Consider the following 20,490-nt stretch of genomic DNA (forward strand, 5'->3'; position numbering starts at 1 on the left):
TAAGATGGCTTGGTAAAATGAATAGAGGAATGGAGAGATGGGAAAGATATTTGATAATGCAGATATAGAAAAAGTGAATGGTAGATTCTAGGTGGTTAGGTATATAGTGATCACTGTAAAATTCGTTTTGTAAAAAGCTTTTCTGTATGTAAGAAATTTTTCATAATAAAATGTTGGGGAAAATATAATCTATCCTTAAAGGCCTAGCTTATGATCCAGCACTTTGGGAAAGGCTTTCTAGATTCCCTGAATTACTTGTGGCTGAATCCCCACACATGTTACTGGAACCTCTTTCATGGCAATTGTTGTCATCTGATATATAGAGCTGATTTGCTCCTGTATCTTAGCCCTTGCGTTGCACAGTGAACTCTTTGTTGGCAGGCAGGCTGTCCTCCCTTTATATCTCTGATGCATCAGACAGGCATCATAAGGCACAGTTATGTGGGTGGAGATGGTCCCCATCCACATAACTGTAGGATTAGTTTAGGAATATCATGATTAACTTTAAAGTTAACTTTGTTGAAATTCATTTTTGTAATTAAGGTTTACTGGATAAAGTACCACTGTGTGTGTGTGTGTGTGTGTGTGTGTGTGTGTGTGTGTGTTTTGAAGGGGGAGAGAGAAATGAGGGTTAACATTTACAATACCCAACATCCTGATCATGGCTGCAAACAAGACTGTGCTGTGTGGACGGAGGCCCACTGCCCGTTACATCAGTGATGGCTGGTGCCACTGAGCTCCCTGTCCTTGGTAAGGGAATTCTGTATCTTACCACAATTCAGACTCAAAATTCTGGGCTATATGGATTCACTCCCTTTAGAGAGCCATGCTATAGAAATATAAACAGGTCTCAGGACATTCTATCAGGATCACTAACAAGAATCTATTCAGAACATAGTTGATTTTCCCCAAATATGTATAACCCCAAGCAGTCAAAAAGATATACCAAAATCATTTGGAATGGCATACTTATTTTCCCAACAGGTGAGCATATTTTAATTCTGGGAAGATTTAGAGAAAGGACGCAGTTTTGAAGGGTGATCTTATAAAACACATGTAAAGCACAAGGAGCTTGGGAGCTATGAGAGGCTTTTAGTGAAATGATGACAGTGGCATAGTGCTCTGCACACAGTAGGTACCCAGGGAGGGCCTGTTGTAGAAGTACCAATTTTTAGAAGTACTGTAATCAACATATGAGTTGATATTGTTTAACTCCAGGGGGTTCCATTTGCATAGACTACAGGGAGCACAGTCAAGTGTGGCTGTCCTGGATGTTGACCTCATTCATTCAGCCAAGTGCCATAAGAAATGAAAAGTTAGTTATATAGGTGATGTGTCGCACATAACAAGTAATTCTGTCTGCTTTCACAGAAAATAAGCAAGTGTGGGGCATCTGGACAAGGTTCAGACGAAATTGCATGTAATACAGGGCCCTGAATTTATTTCATCCTGGCCATTCAGGTGGCCCTGAACAGGGTGCACAGTGAGGCCCTGAGCTGGAGGATGCTTGGCTCCTCCACAGACATTGTCATTTAGGTCTGGCTTCTGTAATTAGGCACTCCTAGCTGGACTCTGCTGTCAGCGAGCATTTGAGACAAATTGCAAAATCTGTACAACCATCTGAGAGATGGAGAAGTAGACCAAATGACACTACAGGAGATATTGGTAGTTCTCAAAAGTTTAAAAGAGAATCCTTAGAGAAGCAATCCTCAAAACTGAATTTCCAGGTCCCTTTTCTGTGGTTAAAGGGTAAGTTCAGTTACAGAATCAGGATCTTAGGGGATCCTGACAGTCTGGGATGACAGGTTTAATCTATCAGGATGAAACGCAATAGAAATAAATGTCAGTTTCCGTGTTTGGATCTGGAAATTCTAACTAAGCATAAAAAGACTGGGCACAGGATGGTAGCCCATATGAAAAGAACCTAGGAGTTCAAATTGACATAAGTTCATAGTTTATTGTGGTCCCCCCAAATCAAAGGCAGTGCTGCATGAACAGGGGGTAGAGTTTAGGATAAGCAAGGTGATGGACCCACTCTGCTCTGTGGATCTGTCACAGCAGGAGCATCACTGCAGTTCTGGGCTGCAGGCTATGAAAGGAAAATGACAAAGGATGGTCAGTGTCGGGGGGGGGGGGAATGCTCCAAAGCTTGTCACAGATAACAAAGGGACAGGGTCCGTTTGGCCTGGACACAACTCCAGGAGGACCTGAGAGTTGTCATTAATATCTGAAAGCTAGTCACGTCATGTGCGTAAGTGACTAGCCTTGTTTCTTGTTAAGAGGAGCAAGAAGAATCTGAGGATGAAAGTTACAAGAAGCCACAGATGAGATGGGCCCTTTTATTCTTAAATGTTTTAAGGTAAAACGGACCACTTCCTGAATTCTGGAAGTGCTGGCTTCGGCTAATAAGGACTTCCACTTTTAAGGGTGGGAATGGATCACCCAGAGGTACTTTCCAGCCCCAGGCTTCACGATTTCTTCGTCTTCTAGTGGTGACTGTGTATTGCACGGTCCTAACACAGGCAGATGGTAGACAGAGCCATGGGTACAGGAATATTCTAGGCAGTGATGGGACCATATTTAGAATCCTCAGACAAGATTGCCCTAAAGACACCCTCCATTGGTCTTCATTAGTGCTGCCAAGTTTTTACTCTGCCAGGGGAGGTCTGGTGATGTCGTTACTCTCTTTCAGCAGAGGCTGTGTTATTCCCTTGTTTATCTTGCTGTGTGCCCAGCTTTGTGCTGTGTGCCTGGTGGGACGGGAGGAGCTTTGGGGAATAAGAGTTCTTGCTGTCTTCGGGTAATATGTCTGGGAAGTAAGGCAGCAAGCACAAATTATACAATTAGCTATACAGTTATGATTATAGTTAACAGTTTGGACCCGTGTCTTGTAAGAGTGGGGTTTTACTTCATGTGGTATTACATTTCCCCACTTAGCTTTGGGGCTATACTTTCCCATTATATTATAGTTCTTCTGAGTCAGGTTATCTGCTTGAAACTTCTCAGTCTCCTGGTGGGGTTCGGATGGAAGGGATTTGTTTGTACTTTTAGATGTTTTCTTTCCCCCAAAGATTATAAAATTCTGAGGAGGTTGAGTCCTTTTTCACCAACACAATCTTGTGTGTAGTTGCTAGTGCAGTGACTGCTTTCAGGGGATGTCTGCTTTCATACCGCTAACTTACCATTGAAGGGTTTCTGTGGCCACAGCAGTTCATTCTCTTGTGGCTATAATGACTCTGACTGGAGGCAGCTACAAGTAGAAACCTGGGTGTGGAGGAATGGATATGGAAAATAAGACTTGAACAGAACTGGGTTTGCAGACGCCCACACTAATCCTTGTATGTGTTGCTTATACAAGTGACCACCCATTTAGATGCAAGCATGCAAAGAAACAAAAAGGCACATTTTTAAAAAGCAAATTTCTATCCTCAATTGCTGATTGTAGTTCATAATTAATGCCCCTCATTTTATTTTCCCATAGTAAATATTTTTGCAAACAACAACGGTACTGTTTTATTTTTCTAGCATTAATAAACTTACAGCTGCAACTGATTCTGAATTCTATTCTTAGCTTTCAGAGGCTTTTTTTTTTTTTTTCATAATCCACCTTATTGTAAATTCTTCTTTCTTGCAGGTAGAAATGAATTGATAGCCAGATACATCAAACTCAGGACAGGGAAAACGAGGACCAGAAAACAGGTAAAGTAACCTACCTGGAAATTGTGCATGTCAGCGAATGGCCCAAAGAGGCATTTTGGCTGCAGTGGCTGTCTGTGCTTTGGCTCCTAGGAGCCCCCAATTTGAGTTCCCTGTAAGGACGTCAGTGATGTTTAAATTGGTGTTTTAAATTGGCTCAGTTTTCACTGTTCATCATTTCAGTGACCCTTGACTATGTGGTCTCCAGAGTTCTTTTTATACATATGGGAAAGTTTTACTAAGGACAGTGTATAAACTGCTCCTGTACTGTATTTTAAAAGTTATATTTCTTTCCCAAACTATGCATCTGCAAACGCTAGAAATGCTGCAGGTGCAAATATACATGCAAGTCATGAAATTTTGAGATTTTGTGCATTGTAAAATCCTGGAACGATTACATATTAGTCATCATTTCAATGAAAAAGTAACACTAGCAGCCGTGAGTATTGGCCTGAATATGATACTGAATGATGTGCGTCCAGGGAACTGTTGCTCCTTAAGCTATGGCTTTTTGTCAGTAGCTGCTGTGACTGAAATGAAGTTACAACTTAAATACCTTTGTTCAGAGCAGTGACAGGAATTTCCTCTGCCCTTTGTCAGGGCTCTGGCTCTCCTCCTTTCTGATGTAAAGCAGCCCAAATCTCTGACCCAGTTCAGAACTGGAATGGATGAGAAATTTGTGTTTAACTAAAAACAAAAAGAAAGAAAGGGGAAGGGGGGCGGAAAAATCAAACATCTCATGGGTGAGTTGTTAACAGAAAAAAAAAATATTTTTTAATGTTGACCTATGCTGATGAATCTGTGGATTTTAAAAACTATAATCAAACCAAAAGGCAAGCTCAACTGTGGTCTCATTAAGCCTGAGCAGCAGATTCCAGTCCTCTGCTCAGTGATGAGTTGTTTTCATGAGTGTTTATGACAGGGGAGAGCTTTTCCCCAGGAATGCTACATGTGCCCCAGCCGGGAGCCTGGCTGCTGAGTCAGCACAGAGGGAAGTGGCCTCCTGCCAGTGCTCAGACGCAGGACATTGTCTGTTCGGTGGATGTTCCCCCCGACAATGGACAGTGGTCCTCATTAAGTCCTAGAAGCACATAAGAACAAAATTCGGGTGGAAACAAGTAAAAGCAGGAACCGGATGGAGGGGTGAAGAGGATGGGGGAGTTCCTGCTTCTCCGTACTTAAAAAAAAAGTGCAAATTGGAAAAAAATTAATAATTTAAACTCAAAGACAAAGTTAAAGATAAAAGGACCTTTTATTGTCACAAATCCCGTTTTTTAGAGTTGCTAGAGTGTTTAAAAAAAGTAATTGTCTCATAGCCTGAGTCGCTGAACTATTACATGGGAGGTCCTAAATTCCTGAAACAGGTAAAAACAGACAAGACCTAATTCCCCAGCATACGGAACGTGCTGGACCTGGGCTGTCTGCTGTTGTGTGAGCTGTGCTCATGTGCCCAACCCCTTCACTGGGGGACTCTACTAAATTTAACCAAGTCCCATGGAAAAAGATGCAAATTTGTTTACTCAGTGGAATCACTGTGTCTCAGAAGCCAGGCTTGGCTTGGTTTCTACACCCCGGCATCCTGGGGATGTTTTTAGGCAGCAGTTGGTGATACCTCTCCAATGTGAATTTGTTGTTCAGCAAATCCGTGTGGTTTTCAACCCAGATTTTTAACAGGATGGCTGGCTGGCTGTATTCACACTTTGTGCTTTGTAATAATATGCAAATCCACTTGGCGCCCAGTCAATACCCAAAAGAGTGAAAGGATTAAAGATATTTATAAGGGGGAAAAATGCTCTGCTAACTGGGTCTTTCCATTTCACTTTGAGATCTAATTTACATGTCAGTATTATTTTAACATTTGCTACAGAATCCAGAGCTCTTAATGAGATCAGAATACAACCGACAGCTTCAGCTTTTTGATTCTGCAGTATGTGCTAATTTATGGATCGTCTCTTCTAAATTGAGAAAAAGGGATTTTCCCTCCTGATACTGAGAAGCTATAAATATTTTCATTTACCTCTACCCCCACCTTTTTAATTTTGTAACAAAAACAATCCCACTCTCCCCCTCTCATCCCGTGCCCGTGATTGCTACCGGGTGAGAAAAAAACTAGATTAGCCTAAACTTTCCTCCTGAATCAAGTCACTGCAGCGATGACCCAGTCTGAAAAGCTGAGAGCAGTGCTGGGGGCTTGGTGTCTGGCTGGGACTGTGTATTCCTAACTGCAGAGCTTTGTTGCGATGCAAATAACCTCCCCATCCCCACCCCACCCCACCCCACACCCTCCTAAGGAGTAGCAATTTTATATTTGATTTCCTTTTTTGTTTTGTTTTGTTTTGTTTTGTTTCCCCTCATAAACCCGAACAATGTAGGTGTCTAGTCATATACAGGTCTTAGCAAGAAAGAAAGTTCGAGAAATTCAAGCCGCCATTAAGGTACGTCTGGCTTGCCCAGTTGTAGGGGGCTTTTCATCTCCATGGTTACAGGCTTTTCCTTTGTTTTCCTCCCTTCCCCTACCCTGCAGGTGTCTAGTCACATTCAGGTTCTTGCCAGAAGGAAATCTCGTGATTTTCATTCCAAGCTAAAGGTATGCGCTTTCCTGCTTTTTGGCTTGTGGTTGCTATGCATCTCACTTCCTGTTTTCCATGGTGACTGGCGAGCGCCCGGTGCTGGGATTCATTCTCGTAACCTAGTTTCCTCGCATGTGAGAGCTGTTTACATTGCTTTGTGTCTAATCTCTCTGTTTCTGTACTAGCCTCACATTAAGCCCAGTGTGTGTGCGCGCGCGTGTGTCCCTAATAACAATGCAAATGCAGCAGAGAGCTGGTCTTGATAACTTTTCAGCACAGAAACATGATTTTTTTTTTAACCTTCAAATATCCACCAAGCAGCCCTGGGCTAGGAGAAGAAAAAAATTCCAGAGAAACAAAGTTGACGTAGAAATTATAAACAAGAATCATTTCCACAGTGGTCATCATGAAATTACTTTTAATAAAATATTTAGAAATTAATTTGTGCTTTTTATGTATTTTCAAGAATACCCATGTAAAATGAAAAATACACCCTTTTCATGTAACTTTTCATGTGTTCTTCCAACACAGAGAGTATTATCTGCCAGATTTCTTCCTCAGTGCTTAATATTGTTTTCTAGGTTAAAAAAGAAATTTGAGGTGAGGCCTTAAAAAGAAAGTTCTTAAAGATGGGAAAACTGATCAAATCCATTTTTGCAATTCCATTTATAATTGAGTTTACTTTAAAATGTTTTTACACGTGCCTCAGTTTCTGTCTCTTAAAATATATTTCATAGCAAAAAATGGAGGCATGGACAATATTTTAAGTATAAGTTCTCCCTTCCAAAATTTGCAGTAAAGCATACGCGACCTCCCCCCCCCCAATAATGCTCTGTTTTAGGAATGCAGAGATTATAGTTTACAAGGAGGCCTTTTTGTAATAAAAACAAATTTGCAGCTCATATTGTTTCCATTCCCATATGCCATTTTTTGTTCTGTTCTGTGTTTTTTCCACACATTAAGTAAATTTGTGTTTTCATTGTAAACCTGAAGAATAAAGTATAATTTCACAGCACTGAGTGCTGAACACTGGGACCCTTCCCAAAGTCCTGCAACTCTTTTTATGCAAACAAGTCTGGCTGTGGAGTAGCGCTAGTTACCAGGAAGGAGCATTTGGTGTGCCCTCTGCAGTGGGCAGCATGCTGGCTCGCTCTCACGTGTGGCTGATGGTGGCTGGCTTTTAGCTGCACTGGCTGAGCAGTCGGAAGACTAAGATAACTTCTTAGATCCTGCTTTTTAACCAAAGGTGCATTCCTCTCTATGTGGACGTAACTACTGCAGTATTTGCTCAAGTTCTGACTGTTTCTAGTTTCTCTGAGCTAACGGATTAATGGTGTACAAAGAAGTTTACAGACATCAATTTTGTGGTTCCATCTGCAATGTTATAAATTGCTCTATTTCTGCTCTGTCTGTGTGGTTCCTATAAACTCTCCAGGGCACTGCAGCCCTAGACCAAAAGCCCTATAAGATGAATGAAGCTCTCCTGTTCAGAAGGGTCCCCATGGGGTGCGGGAAGCACTCCCTTTCTCACTTGGTGATTTTAAGAATCTTCCTCAGTGGAAACAATTTTGCCATTACTTTATATGCACCATACACACAAACACACAGTTGTATTTGTGTTTGTTCTTAAAAAAAAAAAAAGACTTCCCCCCCACTTGCAACCCTGGCCCACTCTCCTTTGGGGCAGCACAAGGAGGAGGTGGAAACAGAGACAGTTGGGTAGCAACTGGCTCTGAATTTCAGCTCCAAGAACCACCTCCATCTTCTTACAGTTTCTTTCCTCCCCTACCACATTATTCTTGGGAAAATGAGGCTTTTGTTCTTCCCATCAGCTAATACCAATTGTGTGTTCCAGGCATGGCGGTCATCACGGTGGGCAGCTATGCCCATAACAGCCAACCCCTTATTCACAGAGCTGGCCATGCAAATGGGAATGTGAAATTAGGGCACTGTTGGATATGTGTTAGCAGAAAGAGCCAAAATAAAACGTGGAGGGAATCCCAGGGACGAGCCACATGGAGAACGTGCTGCTGTTTGGGAACTAACAGACAGCAGTCCGTGTGGTGCAGAGCCTGTCTGTGTTCTCTCATTTACCTGTACTACAAAGAAAGTTTCATTAGTCAGATGTTGAGGAATAATATTTAGGAAACCAGGGTTCCAGGAATTTAATTGACTTGCCAAAAGCCACCAAGCCTAGTAAGTGTTGAAGTCAGGATTTGAACCCAGATCTTTCTGAATCCTAAACCACTGCTCTTTCAAACAGGGTGTTACCTACTGGAGATGGGAGAATGTTTTCAAGTAGAAGGCTTCACGCCAGCACATACACTAGATGATCTATCACCCCTCCTGTTCCTTGGTGCTAGGCAAGCAGCCCTTACTACCAGCCTTTCCTCAGCACTCACATTTTAGAAAGTGAACTTTTAACTTTGAGCTTGTGTTAAAATGTGGACTTAATTTGTGATTGATACTGTGGTGCTTGTCAGTAATTTGGGGTGATGTGATCCCAGCTGCTGAGCTGCTGTGTCACCACTCTGAGGCCATTAGGACAGTTGAGGAGACTAAGGCTATCACCTACCTGCAGAGATGCCGCTGCCTTGACCTCCCATGGGCATTTTATGTTAAGGGTGCCCTCGTTAACCTTCCTAGCCAGCCATCACCAGGAAGTGGGCTCAGTAGGAGAGAGAGATCTCACCATTCCACCTGCACTTGCTTGTTCAGCTCTGGAGTCTAATACACATTAGTGGGAGACAGGGCTGAGCCTCCCGCTAACATCATTGTGGGGTCAGGCTGATAGCCACGTCTTCTTGGCTTCCCACACCAACTAATGAGATAAACTCACTACAGAAAGTTGAAGTCTTCCCAACCAACAACAAGGATAGCTTCTGGGTGAGCACTGGGGGAGACAAACTTTTTATAAAGAGACGCTCTGCTTTGCCTGAAAAGATGTAATAAGGCTTCCTGGAGATGGTGGCTGGTGACTGACCATCTAAGGGCCTGTCCTCTCAGTTCCTGCCTCAGGCTGCTTAGTGTCTCTTCACAGGCTGAGAAGTCTAAGGATTTCTGTTCTCTGGGGTGGACAAAGGTGTGCGGCCCTCCTGTGAAGACTGAAGCCAAACTCCATTTCCCTGTCCTCCCTTGGAGTTTGAATAAGTGGTTTGCTCACACCTGGGACCACTGACAGGTGTGGTTCCATGTGCGCCCACTTGCCTGTAAGCCTCTCTTCGCTTCCTGGGGAAGGCTGTAGTAGAATTTTTTACTCTAGTGGTTTTCTAGACATTTTTAAACAGCGAAACTCTTGTTTCAGATTGAAATCTTACTTGAAACCAATATATAGGAGAATAAAAGCTGTTCTAATTGAAGCCCACACTCTCATCCTTAGCCATGGCCTCTATGGCTGTTCTGTTGAGTAAGGTTTGAGAACCAACACTGCTTTAGGCAGAAGGAAAAGGAGACAGCTGCCTCTCAGCTGGCCCTCCCACCTTTACAGGAAGGCTCCTGGGTTCCATTTAAAGCCCAAAGTGTCTAAGTTCTGTAGTCTGTTCTTCATACTTCTCTGAAGAAAACAGACTCCAGAAGAGAGTGGTCATTCTCATGTCACAGCTACGGATGTGTCATCCTAACTGCAGAAGTCTTGAGTTAGTTCCAAAAGTCAGCGTTATGCTTCTGCTAACGGCAGTGCTTCTCAGAGTGCTTGTCTGTGGACCAGACCACCCCTTTCTGTGTGTGGACTTTAATTCTATTTTAATTTTTATCACAAACTTTGTTATAGTAAAAGTTTAAGATTCTATGTAGATTTGAACTCTAAAAGCACAGAAATGGTGATTTAATTCAGTCCAGTAACCTTCTCGTTGAGAATCCAGTGTGTTCTAGACTCTTTAGTACAAGTTGGTCACAGAGAGTTAAGAGCAGAGTCTCTGTGCTTGAGGAACACTAAACTTTTCTGTTATTTTTGGCTCCATTTGGGGAGAATACAAGATTTCCAGTAGATTATCCTCAGCTAGGGGTGGGTGGGGCTCTGCAGGAGAAATTTAACAGTGGTGCAAAGATTGCATAGTGAGAGGGTGATTAATTCTGAGGGTGGAGGAATTAAAGAAAGCCTTGTGGAGGAGGTACCATTAGAACTGAGCAAAGAGGAAGGCGGAACTTCCACTGAGATACAGGGGTGTTTGGGGAACCATGAAGAACACCATCTGGTTGGAGGCATGGGTGGGAAATGCCACTGGAGGAACCTAGCAGAAGGTCCTGGATCACCCCATGGAGATGGAGGTTCACCTGTGGGTCATGGGGAGCACGTGGGGGTCATTGATATTTACTAATTTAGGGGCTGCTGCAGAGTCTGAGAGACAAGGGTGGACCAGGGTCCATCATACATCCCTGGGGCCCAGCTAAGGGCATTCATTAGCCCTTACCACGCTCCTTGGCCTACCCCCCATTCCATTCCACTCTGACTGCTGTGTACACTTTCTTCCTCATTGTTTTAAAAGTTCTATCCTTATTAAGTCTGAAAGTGTACTCTGAAACTTTTCAATAGCAGCATTTATAAAACTTAGGTTATTAAAGGTTGGGTTCTCTTAAAGTAATGGCAAGTAACTGAAGGTGTGCATTAAAATTAATTGTGAAGGTTTTGCTGTTGCTAAATTTAAAATGTAACAAAAAGTTGAAAAGTGTGGAGAAGGCTATATTCATTCATGTTTGTATCATCCGGAAATGATCATTTTCATCTTGACATATTTTTTTAAAGTTTTTTTTTAAGTGAAAGAAATCAAATGGCAAAAATTATTATTATGTTTTCTAATTCCCTTTACCCACCTTCATTTCCCAACTGATCTCAAACTCCCTCCTTCCCCATTCCTCTACCAGCAGTGTCTTTTCCTTGCCATTTATTTCCCTGAGAAAAATCAAATCCAATGAAAACTATGTCTTCTCCTTCGCCCCTGACCTAACGCTAATTTAGTGTTACCCACTGTCTACTATGAATTTGTGCTGAAGCCACTGGCACCAACATGAGACATTTTCTGTACCATTTATAGCAGCCTAAACCAAGATAGACTTGGCCAACAATTTGGAATGGCCTTGAATACAGACACGACCGTAAGGGAGAGTTGCAAGGGGCAAGAAAGTCTAGGGAGTAGTAAAGTGGTCAAGAAGGGGTATGAGGAGACAAAGAATCAGGAGCAGGGACTGGAGAATAGGGAAAAGGGGTGAAGGGGTCAGCAGAGTGTAGCTGAGATTCAAGAGCCTGCTAAAGGCATAAGGAAGTGCAAGGCATTTATGACCAGAGGGCCAACATTTTGGACATTAAACATATACTTTCACTTTCATTTTAATTTTTTAAGAGACAAGTCAGAGTGCTAACTGCTGCTCGAGAGGAGAGCTTATCTTTGAGGGAGCCATTTCTCAGTGATGGGAGTGTGATATGTTTGGCCCCTGCCCAGACAAAATCCTTTTGACCCACCACTCTTCTGGTTCTCGGTGGGTTCTAGGTGACCCACGGCTTTGTAGCTAGGCCTGGTTCTGGTTATAAAGCAGAGGATGGATCCATGCAGTTACACTGTGCAAGTGGCTTATCAGTCTATGGAGCATGCATTTAGGAATTCCAAGGATGTTGGCTTAGAGATCTCTCTTGGACCTTCTGTCACCAGCTGCATCTACAGCAGTGTCACCCACACCAGTTTCATTTATTGTCTAGCATCTCTGCCTCTCCCTTCACTCACTTCAGTTGAGTAGTAAGAGGCAGCATGCTGTCTGAGAAGACTTTGGTATGGTCTGAGGACTGGCCTGAAGTTTATAAACTATTTTCTACCTTGAATTATTTCACTCACCATTAATTTATCAAAAGGTCATTTTTTTTAAGCTCCAGAGATTTATTATCCCAGCATGAAACAACACAAAATTATTCTCTGTGCATTAAGCAGTCTTTCCTTTTCTACTCAGAGCTCCTCCTTAGAGTTTCCTGCTCTGGGTCTCTATATGTCCTATTGTCCTGAGATTGTCCAGGCCCAGGGATCTCCTTTCCCTAGTAGCAGCAGAAAGGCAGTCCTTTATTTGCTGTCTTCAGGGGCTTGTGGTAGCTAAAGTCAAGCTCTGCAGACCACCACACTGTGGACCATTAACCATCTTTCTGTGAAAGTAGACCACGCATGTCTGGTCTGGGGTGTGTGTGGTGAGTGTGTGACTCAGGACAGTAGTGAGAAGACCGGGACAGTAGTCTTCACTCTGCCCTAACCTCAGCAGGAATACATCTTAGCCACCTGATGTATTCACGTCAAGCTCCGGATGTGTATTAAAGGAAAGCCTGTACTTGCTGGCATTGCATCATCCCAGTAGAGCAGAAAAAGGCCTGAGTTCCTCTGATTATGTCCAGTCGTTGGTGACTAATTTATGGGCTACATGTGCTCCCCAAGGCCATTTTCTTCATTCTCGCCCTGGTGGCCTTTGTGATTTGATTTCTGAACAGGCCATTCTTCCCAATCTGCCTTTCCTTCCAATAAGCAGAGAGCTTAAAGTTCAAATTGTTGATTTAATTCTCTTGAGGAGTTCCAGAACTTCACTGAGGCATTGCTGCAGTCCACACTGCTGAATCCTGGTTGTATTGCCACTGATTCCATCCAGAAATGGGCCAGTCCACAGGGAAGATGCATTTCACTTCACCCATTGGTGTTCCTCATGGTCCTCTGAGCCACTCTGCTCTGTCAGGAGGTGGCCGTTAGCAGTACCCAAGGCAAAGAAAGCCTGGAACAGCCATGTCCTTTGTCTCGGTGCCAGTGCCAAGACACTTGGCCTTGTCGACGGATTTGGGAAATGATACATTGCCTTTCCTGGCATCTCCCAATCTTCAGGGAGTTCTTTGCATTCATGACGTGTACCCTGTCTCCTCAGCTATATTTTCATTACCTTGTTTTTAATTTTACCTAGCTAAAACTACGATTGGAGACAGTTAATTTCTCATGCCTCAGTGTGATGGAATTAGAACCTCTCAGCAGCAGTGTTATGATGCAGAACTAGTGTAAAAGAGGACTGAATACATTGATGTTTCCATGTGAACTGAGCCGGGTCTGGATTTTCTTTTTAAGGGTGACAGAAACAGCCTCATTCTACATTTCTATCCCTTCTGAGAGAAATCCCATTGTTAATTGGCCTCCAGTGTAGACAATGCCTTGGTAACAGTGAGCCCCAAGATTCTGTAATCAGGGCCAGGGCTCCTAAACAATTCAGGCCTTGAGCAGGATTGAGCCTGTATGGTCGGTCCCGTAGGCCCCGTAGATTACAAGTTCACTGAATGGCTAGGCTGCTGGCACTGTGCAGAGTGTTTGATGCAATTCTTAGAGCAGTCCTGAAAGTGGATGTTGTTACCCTCACCTTATATGTGGAGAAACAGAGTCTCTGAATGGCTAACTGACTTGCCCAGGGTCACAATTCTGATTCAAGGGCTATCTAGCACCAAAGCCCAGACTCTTTGCATGATGTCATGGTGCCTCCCTAGAGAGTATTGGTCAAGGATGAGGGTTCCTTCCCTTGGTTTGAGATGCTTTTGCATTGTCTCCCCTCAACAGAGCCCATTTTTCATTGTGTCTGGATGTTTGGATTAAGCAGAGGTGAGTGGCAGGAGTTGTTATTCAGTCTGGAGCTAAACTTGAGCCTGCCACCTGCTTGGGTTCCTCTGGCTTTTCAGGGGAAATTTACCCCCTGCCTCTTGCTGTCACCTCTGAAGGGAAAGGGGGCTAAGGTCAGAAGTGTGCCTTCTCCCTAACACCCAGACCTGTCATTAGTTGATCTGAATCCCAGGCTTCCTGGTGGAGAATCATCAGGCATACCTACAAATCACTTGGATCCTCAGCTACAATCCTTAGTGATGCTCAACCCCACATAGAATGGAAGGAAACACTATTGACAATTATAAAATACTAAATATAGCTCAGTACATTTAAAAATGAACAATAGTAAAAGCCTTGAAACATTTTTCCTTTGATGTGAATGGAGTCTTTGGCATTTGGAAATACAATAAGATGAATTAATTGCTCCTCATTACATGGCAAGTCAGGGGAGGTATGAATGTGCCTTCTCTCCTCGGCATTAGCTGTTGCCTGACCGAAATAGCCCCCTTTTGTATTTACTCCTGCTTTCTCTAATAATAAGCAAATTGGAGGTCATGGCTATAAGAATTCAAGTGCCCTTCATCCTTTCTCCAAAACCCTCATAGAGTTTTGTGACGTTTATCTGCTCAGGGGCTACTGCTAATAATTGCAGAGGTCATGTGAATTCACATAGTGCAAGATTAGAAGTAGCATCTGCAAAATTACTTCTTAGGAAAGTATTCTGTGTTTTATCTTTTTCTGCAAAAGTGATTTTGCAAGCAAATTGCTGTCTTTCCTCTCTTGCACTATATTTTTATATTGCTGGAAAAAGTATATTTGGGGGAAAACATTTAATAGCTATCAAGGGTTTTTGAATCCATGGTCTTTTTTTTATGTGTTTTTCCTGATATATTGGTAGACTTCGATCTGAATAAATTAGATTGGAGTCTTTAAATTCTGAAGTGATGGCCCCTGAATAAACTGTTTGGAATATATTGGTTTAGTAGGCTGTTCATTAAAATTCCATTTATGACAACTATAATATTGTACATGCAAGCCTGTGACCTTTGTGCATTATCTTTACTATTTGTTTATGATTAATGCCTACAAATTATGACATAATTGATTCCCCCAGAATAATCAGAAGCTGGAGAAGCAAAGGAGAAAGAAACTGATAGAAAGAAACTATCCAGAAACTGATTCATAGCATGTCCTTGATTTTGAAGAGCACACCATTCCAGCTATGTGCATTTGGGATGCGGCTGCCTTCCTGTCATGTATATTACATGTGGACATTTCCCAAACATTGTGTACTTTCAACCAGTAAAAGGAGGCAGTCAGCTGAACCCAGAGTTGTAGCAGCAGCCTTGCTCTGCTTCATGAAATATGAAAGTCTGTTTACTTAGTAACAATAACACTGTGAAAGGCTTGGGGCTGAGGAGTTTATGCATGACACATCCTTCTGGACCCCATGTGGCCAAGGCAGCGAGGCCATTGATGCCTTGGTGTGCCAGAAATTGGACAGGGAGGAGAGCTTAGTGGGTACTGAGACATGCACCTCAAGTTCATCTGCCCTCATTCTCAGGTCAGAATTTGTTCTTAGCAACCTATCAACAGTCTTAGACCCATGTTGCCTGCTTTATAAACATTTTTTACAATTCAGGTCATGGACTTGAGTTAGGGTTCAGTTGGAAAAGAAGAGTTGCCTTTTCTTACTAATCTCAGGGGTAGATGGACTTAAAACCAGTAATAAGGAGTCAGTGTGAAGTTGTCCAAGCTTTTTCCTAGGATACATTTGTCCTGTCCTTTTCGTGCATGCTCATATGTACACATACACACTCAGTGTTTCCTGTAACCTAAGACATCATCGATGGTAACTCAGTATTGACTTAAAACAGTTTTTCAAGAGAAAACAGTATGCTCATCCTTTGTAAATCTCATCCACATCTCAGAAATTTTAGTATGAAGACATTTTAGAATAAAATCAATATGGTATACAAAAGTAACATATATTTTTTAATTTACTTAAGCTCCAGTATTTGAGTAGATTTGTGATATGCCTTCCCTCTTTAGTCTGAGGATATGAGTGGTGAGGATAGAGGGGAATGTTTAAAAGCCCAGATATTAGACTAGAGTGACACAGAGAAGCAATTTACTCAGGTCTGACACTTATAGTTATAATTTCTTCAAAGCCAGGCATGTATCTCTGGGCTGAAAATGACAATTTACAGATCCCTCCATTGAAATCTCTCAGCTTGGCATCCTTCCTCACTCCCATTTCAGGATAAGTGGATCTACAGCCAGGCTCTCAGTTCTGATTTTGAGATCTCCCTGGTGGTGCTTATTATCTGCAGGGTTACTTTAGATTTTAAACAACAACAACAAAAAATGTAATTCTTTTAATTTTTAAATGTATATCATATATAAAGGAGAGCTGTTATAAAATTAAATGAGTAGTCAGAGCATGTCCACTACAAAAGGTAGGAAATCACTGGTATAGACATTTTAGTCCATTTGCAGAAAATTGCCTATTCTCAAGTAGGTAGGTCAAGTGCAGAAAGAACCTCTACTTCAGATACAATTTCCTCTCCACACTTGGCTTTCTCTCTATTAGAATAGGTGGCCAAGCACTGCCCAAATTTTAACATTCTGCTGTCTTTTCACTAGCAGTTTTTTGGCTATATGTATTAAGATCTATTTGCTTATGCTAGAACTCACACTCATAGCTACAACTTTAGAAACAGAAGGACTTCAGAGAATCAAAATAAACCTTTATTTTGTAGAAAATTGGAGAGTGTTAAATGACTTGCCCAAGGTAATGCAAGCCATTAACGTCAGGCAGAGGCAGATTCAGATACAGGTCTCCAGACTCCTCTGCAAGGATGCCTTTTCCTGGCACAGAGCAAGTTGGTGTGATGGAAGCATTTGATTTGCTCTCCTGCTTCTGAACTTTTGTTTTCATTCAGGTACCTCATGGAATACTGGGTAATAAGACAGTCAAACGTTTTATTCAACAAAAGAAAAAGACCATGTTCTGAAGCTGCATGACATAAACAGCAAAGCCAATGACATTTCTCCTTTCCTCATTGACTGACTTCCCTGTTAAACAAGAAGTATTGAACTTTCCTGAACATTCTGAGGAACTTTTTAATGAGCCTAGCAAAGGGAAACATCTCGAGCTACTCTAATAGAGTAAGAGTGGGCTATGGAGATATAGGGAACTCATTTCCACTTGGACCTGGGGTTTCAATTTGTGAGTTACTCCACCCAAGTGTACACAAACGCTCTCTGTATTTAGGCGAGCAGAATTGACTATACAGATGTTCACAGTGACCGTGTACATCCCCAAAGAGTTGTTCCATGGGGCTTGGGAGCTGGAGCCCAAAGTGACTATTCCAAAGAGAAACCAAGAATTTATATTCTTGACATAAAAGGTCCTCTTGACAGAGAAGGGAGTAAGCGTGGCTGGAGCCATGTTTTCTGTTTGGTATACCTAGATGACCCTCTGAAAGGATAATGGGGTAGGTAGCAGGTGAGACCACAAGACCAGCTAAGAGTAGATTGACTGGTGCTGAGATCTGTGTGTGTTAGGCTCAGTTTGGCTTTGGGGCATTTGCACACACCCAGTCATTTTATCATAAAATTCCACAGACTTCAAGATTTGTCTTGTTTAAGGACATCTTAGTATCTGAAATGTTTCAGGTGTTTTTTAAAAAGTTACCAGAAGTGACTAGCTCTAGGTGAGAGCATTCGGCAGATAAACAAATGTAACTTCAACCCTGAAGAAGAAGAATATCTGACCAGAGGTGGCAAAAGCCTCCTCTAGTCACCCGTGGTCCTTCTGTTGGGGACCAGTAACCCTGCAAGCTTGCAGGGCCCTCTCGGTCTCATTCAGCTGTAGCACATGTCCGTGCAGATGTTCACAGTGGCTATGTACATCCTTGAAGAGCTGTTCCATGGGGCTCATTATTATTTCAGTTAAAAGTCAAAGAAATAGATAAAATATTACAAAAACTTATGCAAGTGTTAGGCTCTTTTTCAAGGGCTAATATAAATTTTTTGAAAACTCACATGGTATTCCTGGCAGTTATGGGGCAAAGTGGTGTCTATACCACTTTTGGGAGCACCTAATTGGTTTTTCTTAGAAGCCCCTAGTACCTTCTTGTAGGTCTTTTTTTTTTTTTTTTTTAACTTCTCCTTTTGCCCTTGCCTTTGGTACCTCAGCATGTTTATTCATCACCTGTGGGTAAATCTGTAAACAGTGAAGCCACCTCTCTGCTGGTACTCAGTGTCTTACCCAAAGCTTCCCTTGACTTTTATTCACTGTCTAAACTCTGAATGGCAGCTGTGGAAGGTGCTCTTTTTATTTTGATGTCACCATCTTGTTCCCACTTTCATGGATTCTGGGGCCAGGTAGATTTATAGACTTCCTACTAGCAGCCAGGGACCGTGACATGCTTAACCAGCATGAAACCCTGCCTGCCTCCCTGGGGCCTGTCCCCACCAGGGCTGTGGCCATTTCTCCCATCTCTACCGGAGAAGCCACAGAACCAGCTTGGAGGAGTAGGAGGTAGTTTTTGATGGTTGAAATTGTTGGTAATTGCCCTTCTAGATAGTTATGTGGGTCATACATTCCTCCTAAAATGTGGGGGGGAAAAAACCCACCCACACTCCTACCCATTTTATTATACCCAGTATTGTGTGTTTATATACATATATATTTTTTAACTGAAGAAGAAAAATAACCCTGCCTTTGTACGCAATCCTTTTAACAAATTGTTTATTGTTGTATCCAGGTGACAAGCATGGTAAGTATTTTCACCAAATTGAGTATTCTGTATTTTAGCTGTGCTTGGCAGACTTTTTGGCTAGCTTTGTGTTATCAGCCTTGGCTTTTCTAGAAAAGATCCATTTAGGAAAACAAGAAACTACTTACCTGGTAGCATCCCCTGTGTCCTCAGCTAAAGAAGGAATCCATGTAGCCTTTGACTCATGGCGGGGATACTTGAGAGAGCATGTGCCCTGCCAGCATGCTGCTTGGCCCGTCAGCCACCGCCCCGCCCGCCCCACTGCTTCTGAGCCTCCCCACCAGGCATCTGCCAGGGCGTCCAGGTCTCGCATAACTCCAGCATCTCCTGGGACTGTGGCCCCTTGATCATGCACACAGTCAGGGCCTCCTCACGCTCTGGATGGTCCTACCCCAGATCCACAACTACCACCACCCCACACCAGCCCCATCTATATGCTTAAAAGAAGGACCTTTTTTAACTTGACTGTGTTAAGTAATTGGAGAAATCGCCCTTTGGAAGCTGGAAAAATAAATATATTGTCCACTCTTCTCAGAGGCTTCCCATTCTGTTGGAAAACAGATTAACAACAACAAAAATTTTTTTTTAAACCTTGCTACTGGGCATTCTCAGTAAATGTTCCGAGTTGCAGTAGGTTCAGTGTGTTGTAGCCTTCTGGCTGTGTTTATTTATCCATGCATGTTTGCTTTTTCGGCCTCTTTTGTGGCTCTGTATTTTAGTCCATGTGCTCGTGGCTGTGCCTGTGTGAGCTGCCTGGTAGCCATGCATTATGTATTAAGTCTGTGTGTCGCTGTCACCTTCAAGGATCAGACTGCCAAGGATAAGGCCCTTCAGCACATGGCCGCCATGTCGTCAGCCCAGATCGTCTCGGCCACTGCCATTCACAACAAGCTGGGGCTGCCTGGGATTCCACGCCCCACCTTCCCAGGGGCGCCGGGGGTGAGTCACAGGCTGTGCCCATAAACAATGGCCCTAGGGCCACAGGGTCACCATGGGCCAGCTTGAAGCTGGCTACCTGGCACTTCTTATGATTGGGTCAGGTGTAAGAGAACCACCTTGTGGTGAACTGATGGTGGGTGCAAAAAGGTGAAAGAAATGAAGGGAGGGCGACATGGAGTAAGGGAGAGACTGGAGCAGAGGGAGCCTTAGTCCCTGAAGACATTGAATTAGGTGTCACTTTTCTGGTGCCCTCTGGGCTGCATCTGTGTCTTTTGCTCTTTTTTTTAGCCCTTCATCCTGTGTCCTCAGGGTCACTTTATGGCAGCTAGCCCCTAAAGGGACAAAGAATTCTATTAACATTTTCATTTTATACCTACCAAGGGCTGAGAAGCTAAACGTTATGGCCCCATTTAATCTTCCTAATAATCTTAAATGCCTTGTTATTGCCATTTTGCAGATGAGAAAACTGAGATTACTTAGTAATAAGACAGGAGTCTGTGTAACGTGATCATAATTACATGGATAGTGGTGTCAGAACTCAAACCCAGGGCTTTGTGACTTCCTTTACACAGTGCTGCCTCCAGTGGGGACGGGGGAGGGGTTGGCAGGTACCAAAAGCCTCAGGAAGATTCACAGCAAAGTAGGTGCACTGCTATTTGGAGCTTCTGGCTGGGCCCTCGGGGCTATGAGCCCAGGTGGCAGAGTGTTACACAGGGAGCGGTTCAGAATGGAGGCGGGGAAAGAAGGGTGGGTGGGTGGGTGCATGGATAAGAGCAGTCAGATGAAATATTCATGAACGCTCTGCAGTGCACCCAGGTCACTGCCAGGTGTCAGGAGAACACTGAAGCTGCTGCCTGACCCTGCACTCAGAGATTATCTCGAAGAGGAGCTAGAGGGAGCCCT

General features: G+C 43.0%; 1 protein-coding gene across 1 annotated transcript in view; it reads left to right on the top strand.

Annotated features, from left to right (window-relative positions):
• Nucleotides 1-20,490, top strand: part of TEAD1 (TEA domain transcription factor 1) — a 186,374-nt gene that overhangs the window by 112,926 nt on the left and 52,958 nt on the right. The window contains exons 4-8 of the mRNA XM_081152835.1: nucleotides 3,635-3,699; nucleotides 6,069-6,131; nucleotides 6,221-6,283; nucleotides 18,637-18,648; nucleotides 19,453-19,587. Of these exons, the coding sequence (XP_081008961.1) occupies nucleotides 3,635-3,699; nucleotides 6,069-6,131; nucleotides 6,221-6,283; nucleotides 18,637-18,648; nucleotides 19,453-19,587 (338 nt within the window). The remainder of the gene's footprint in view (nucleotides 1-3,634; nucleotides 3,700-6,068; nucleotides 6,132-6,220; nucleotides 6,284-18,636; nucleotides 18,649-19,452; nucleotides 19,588-20,490) is intronic.

Source organism: Miniopterus schreibersii (assembly GCF_964146895.1).
Source record: "Miniopterus schreibersii genome assembly, chromosome: 12".
In the NCBI taxonomy this organism is placed as follows: domain Eukaryota; kingdom Metazoa; phylum Chordata; class Mammalia; order Chiroptera; family Miniopteridae; genus Miniopterus; species Miniopterus schreibersii.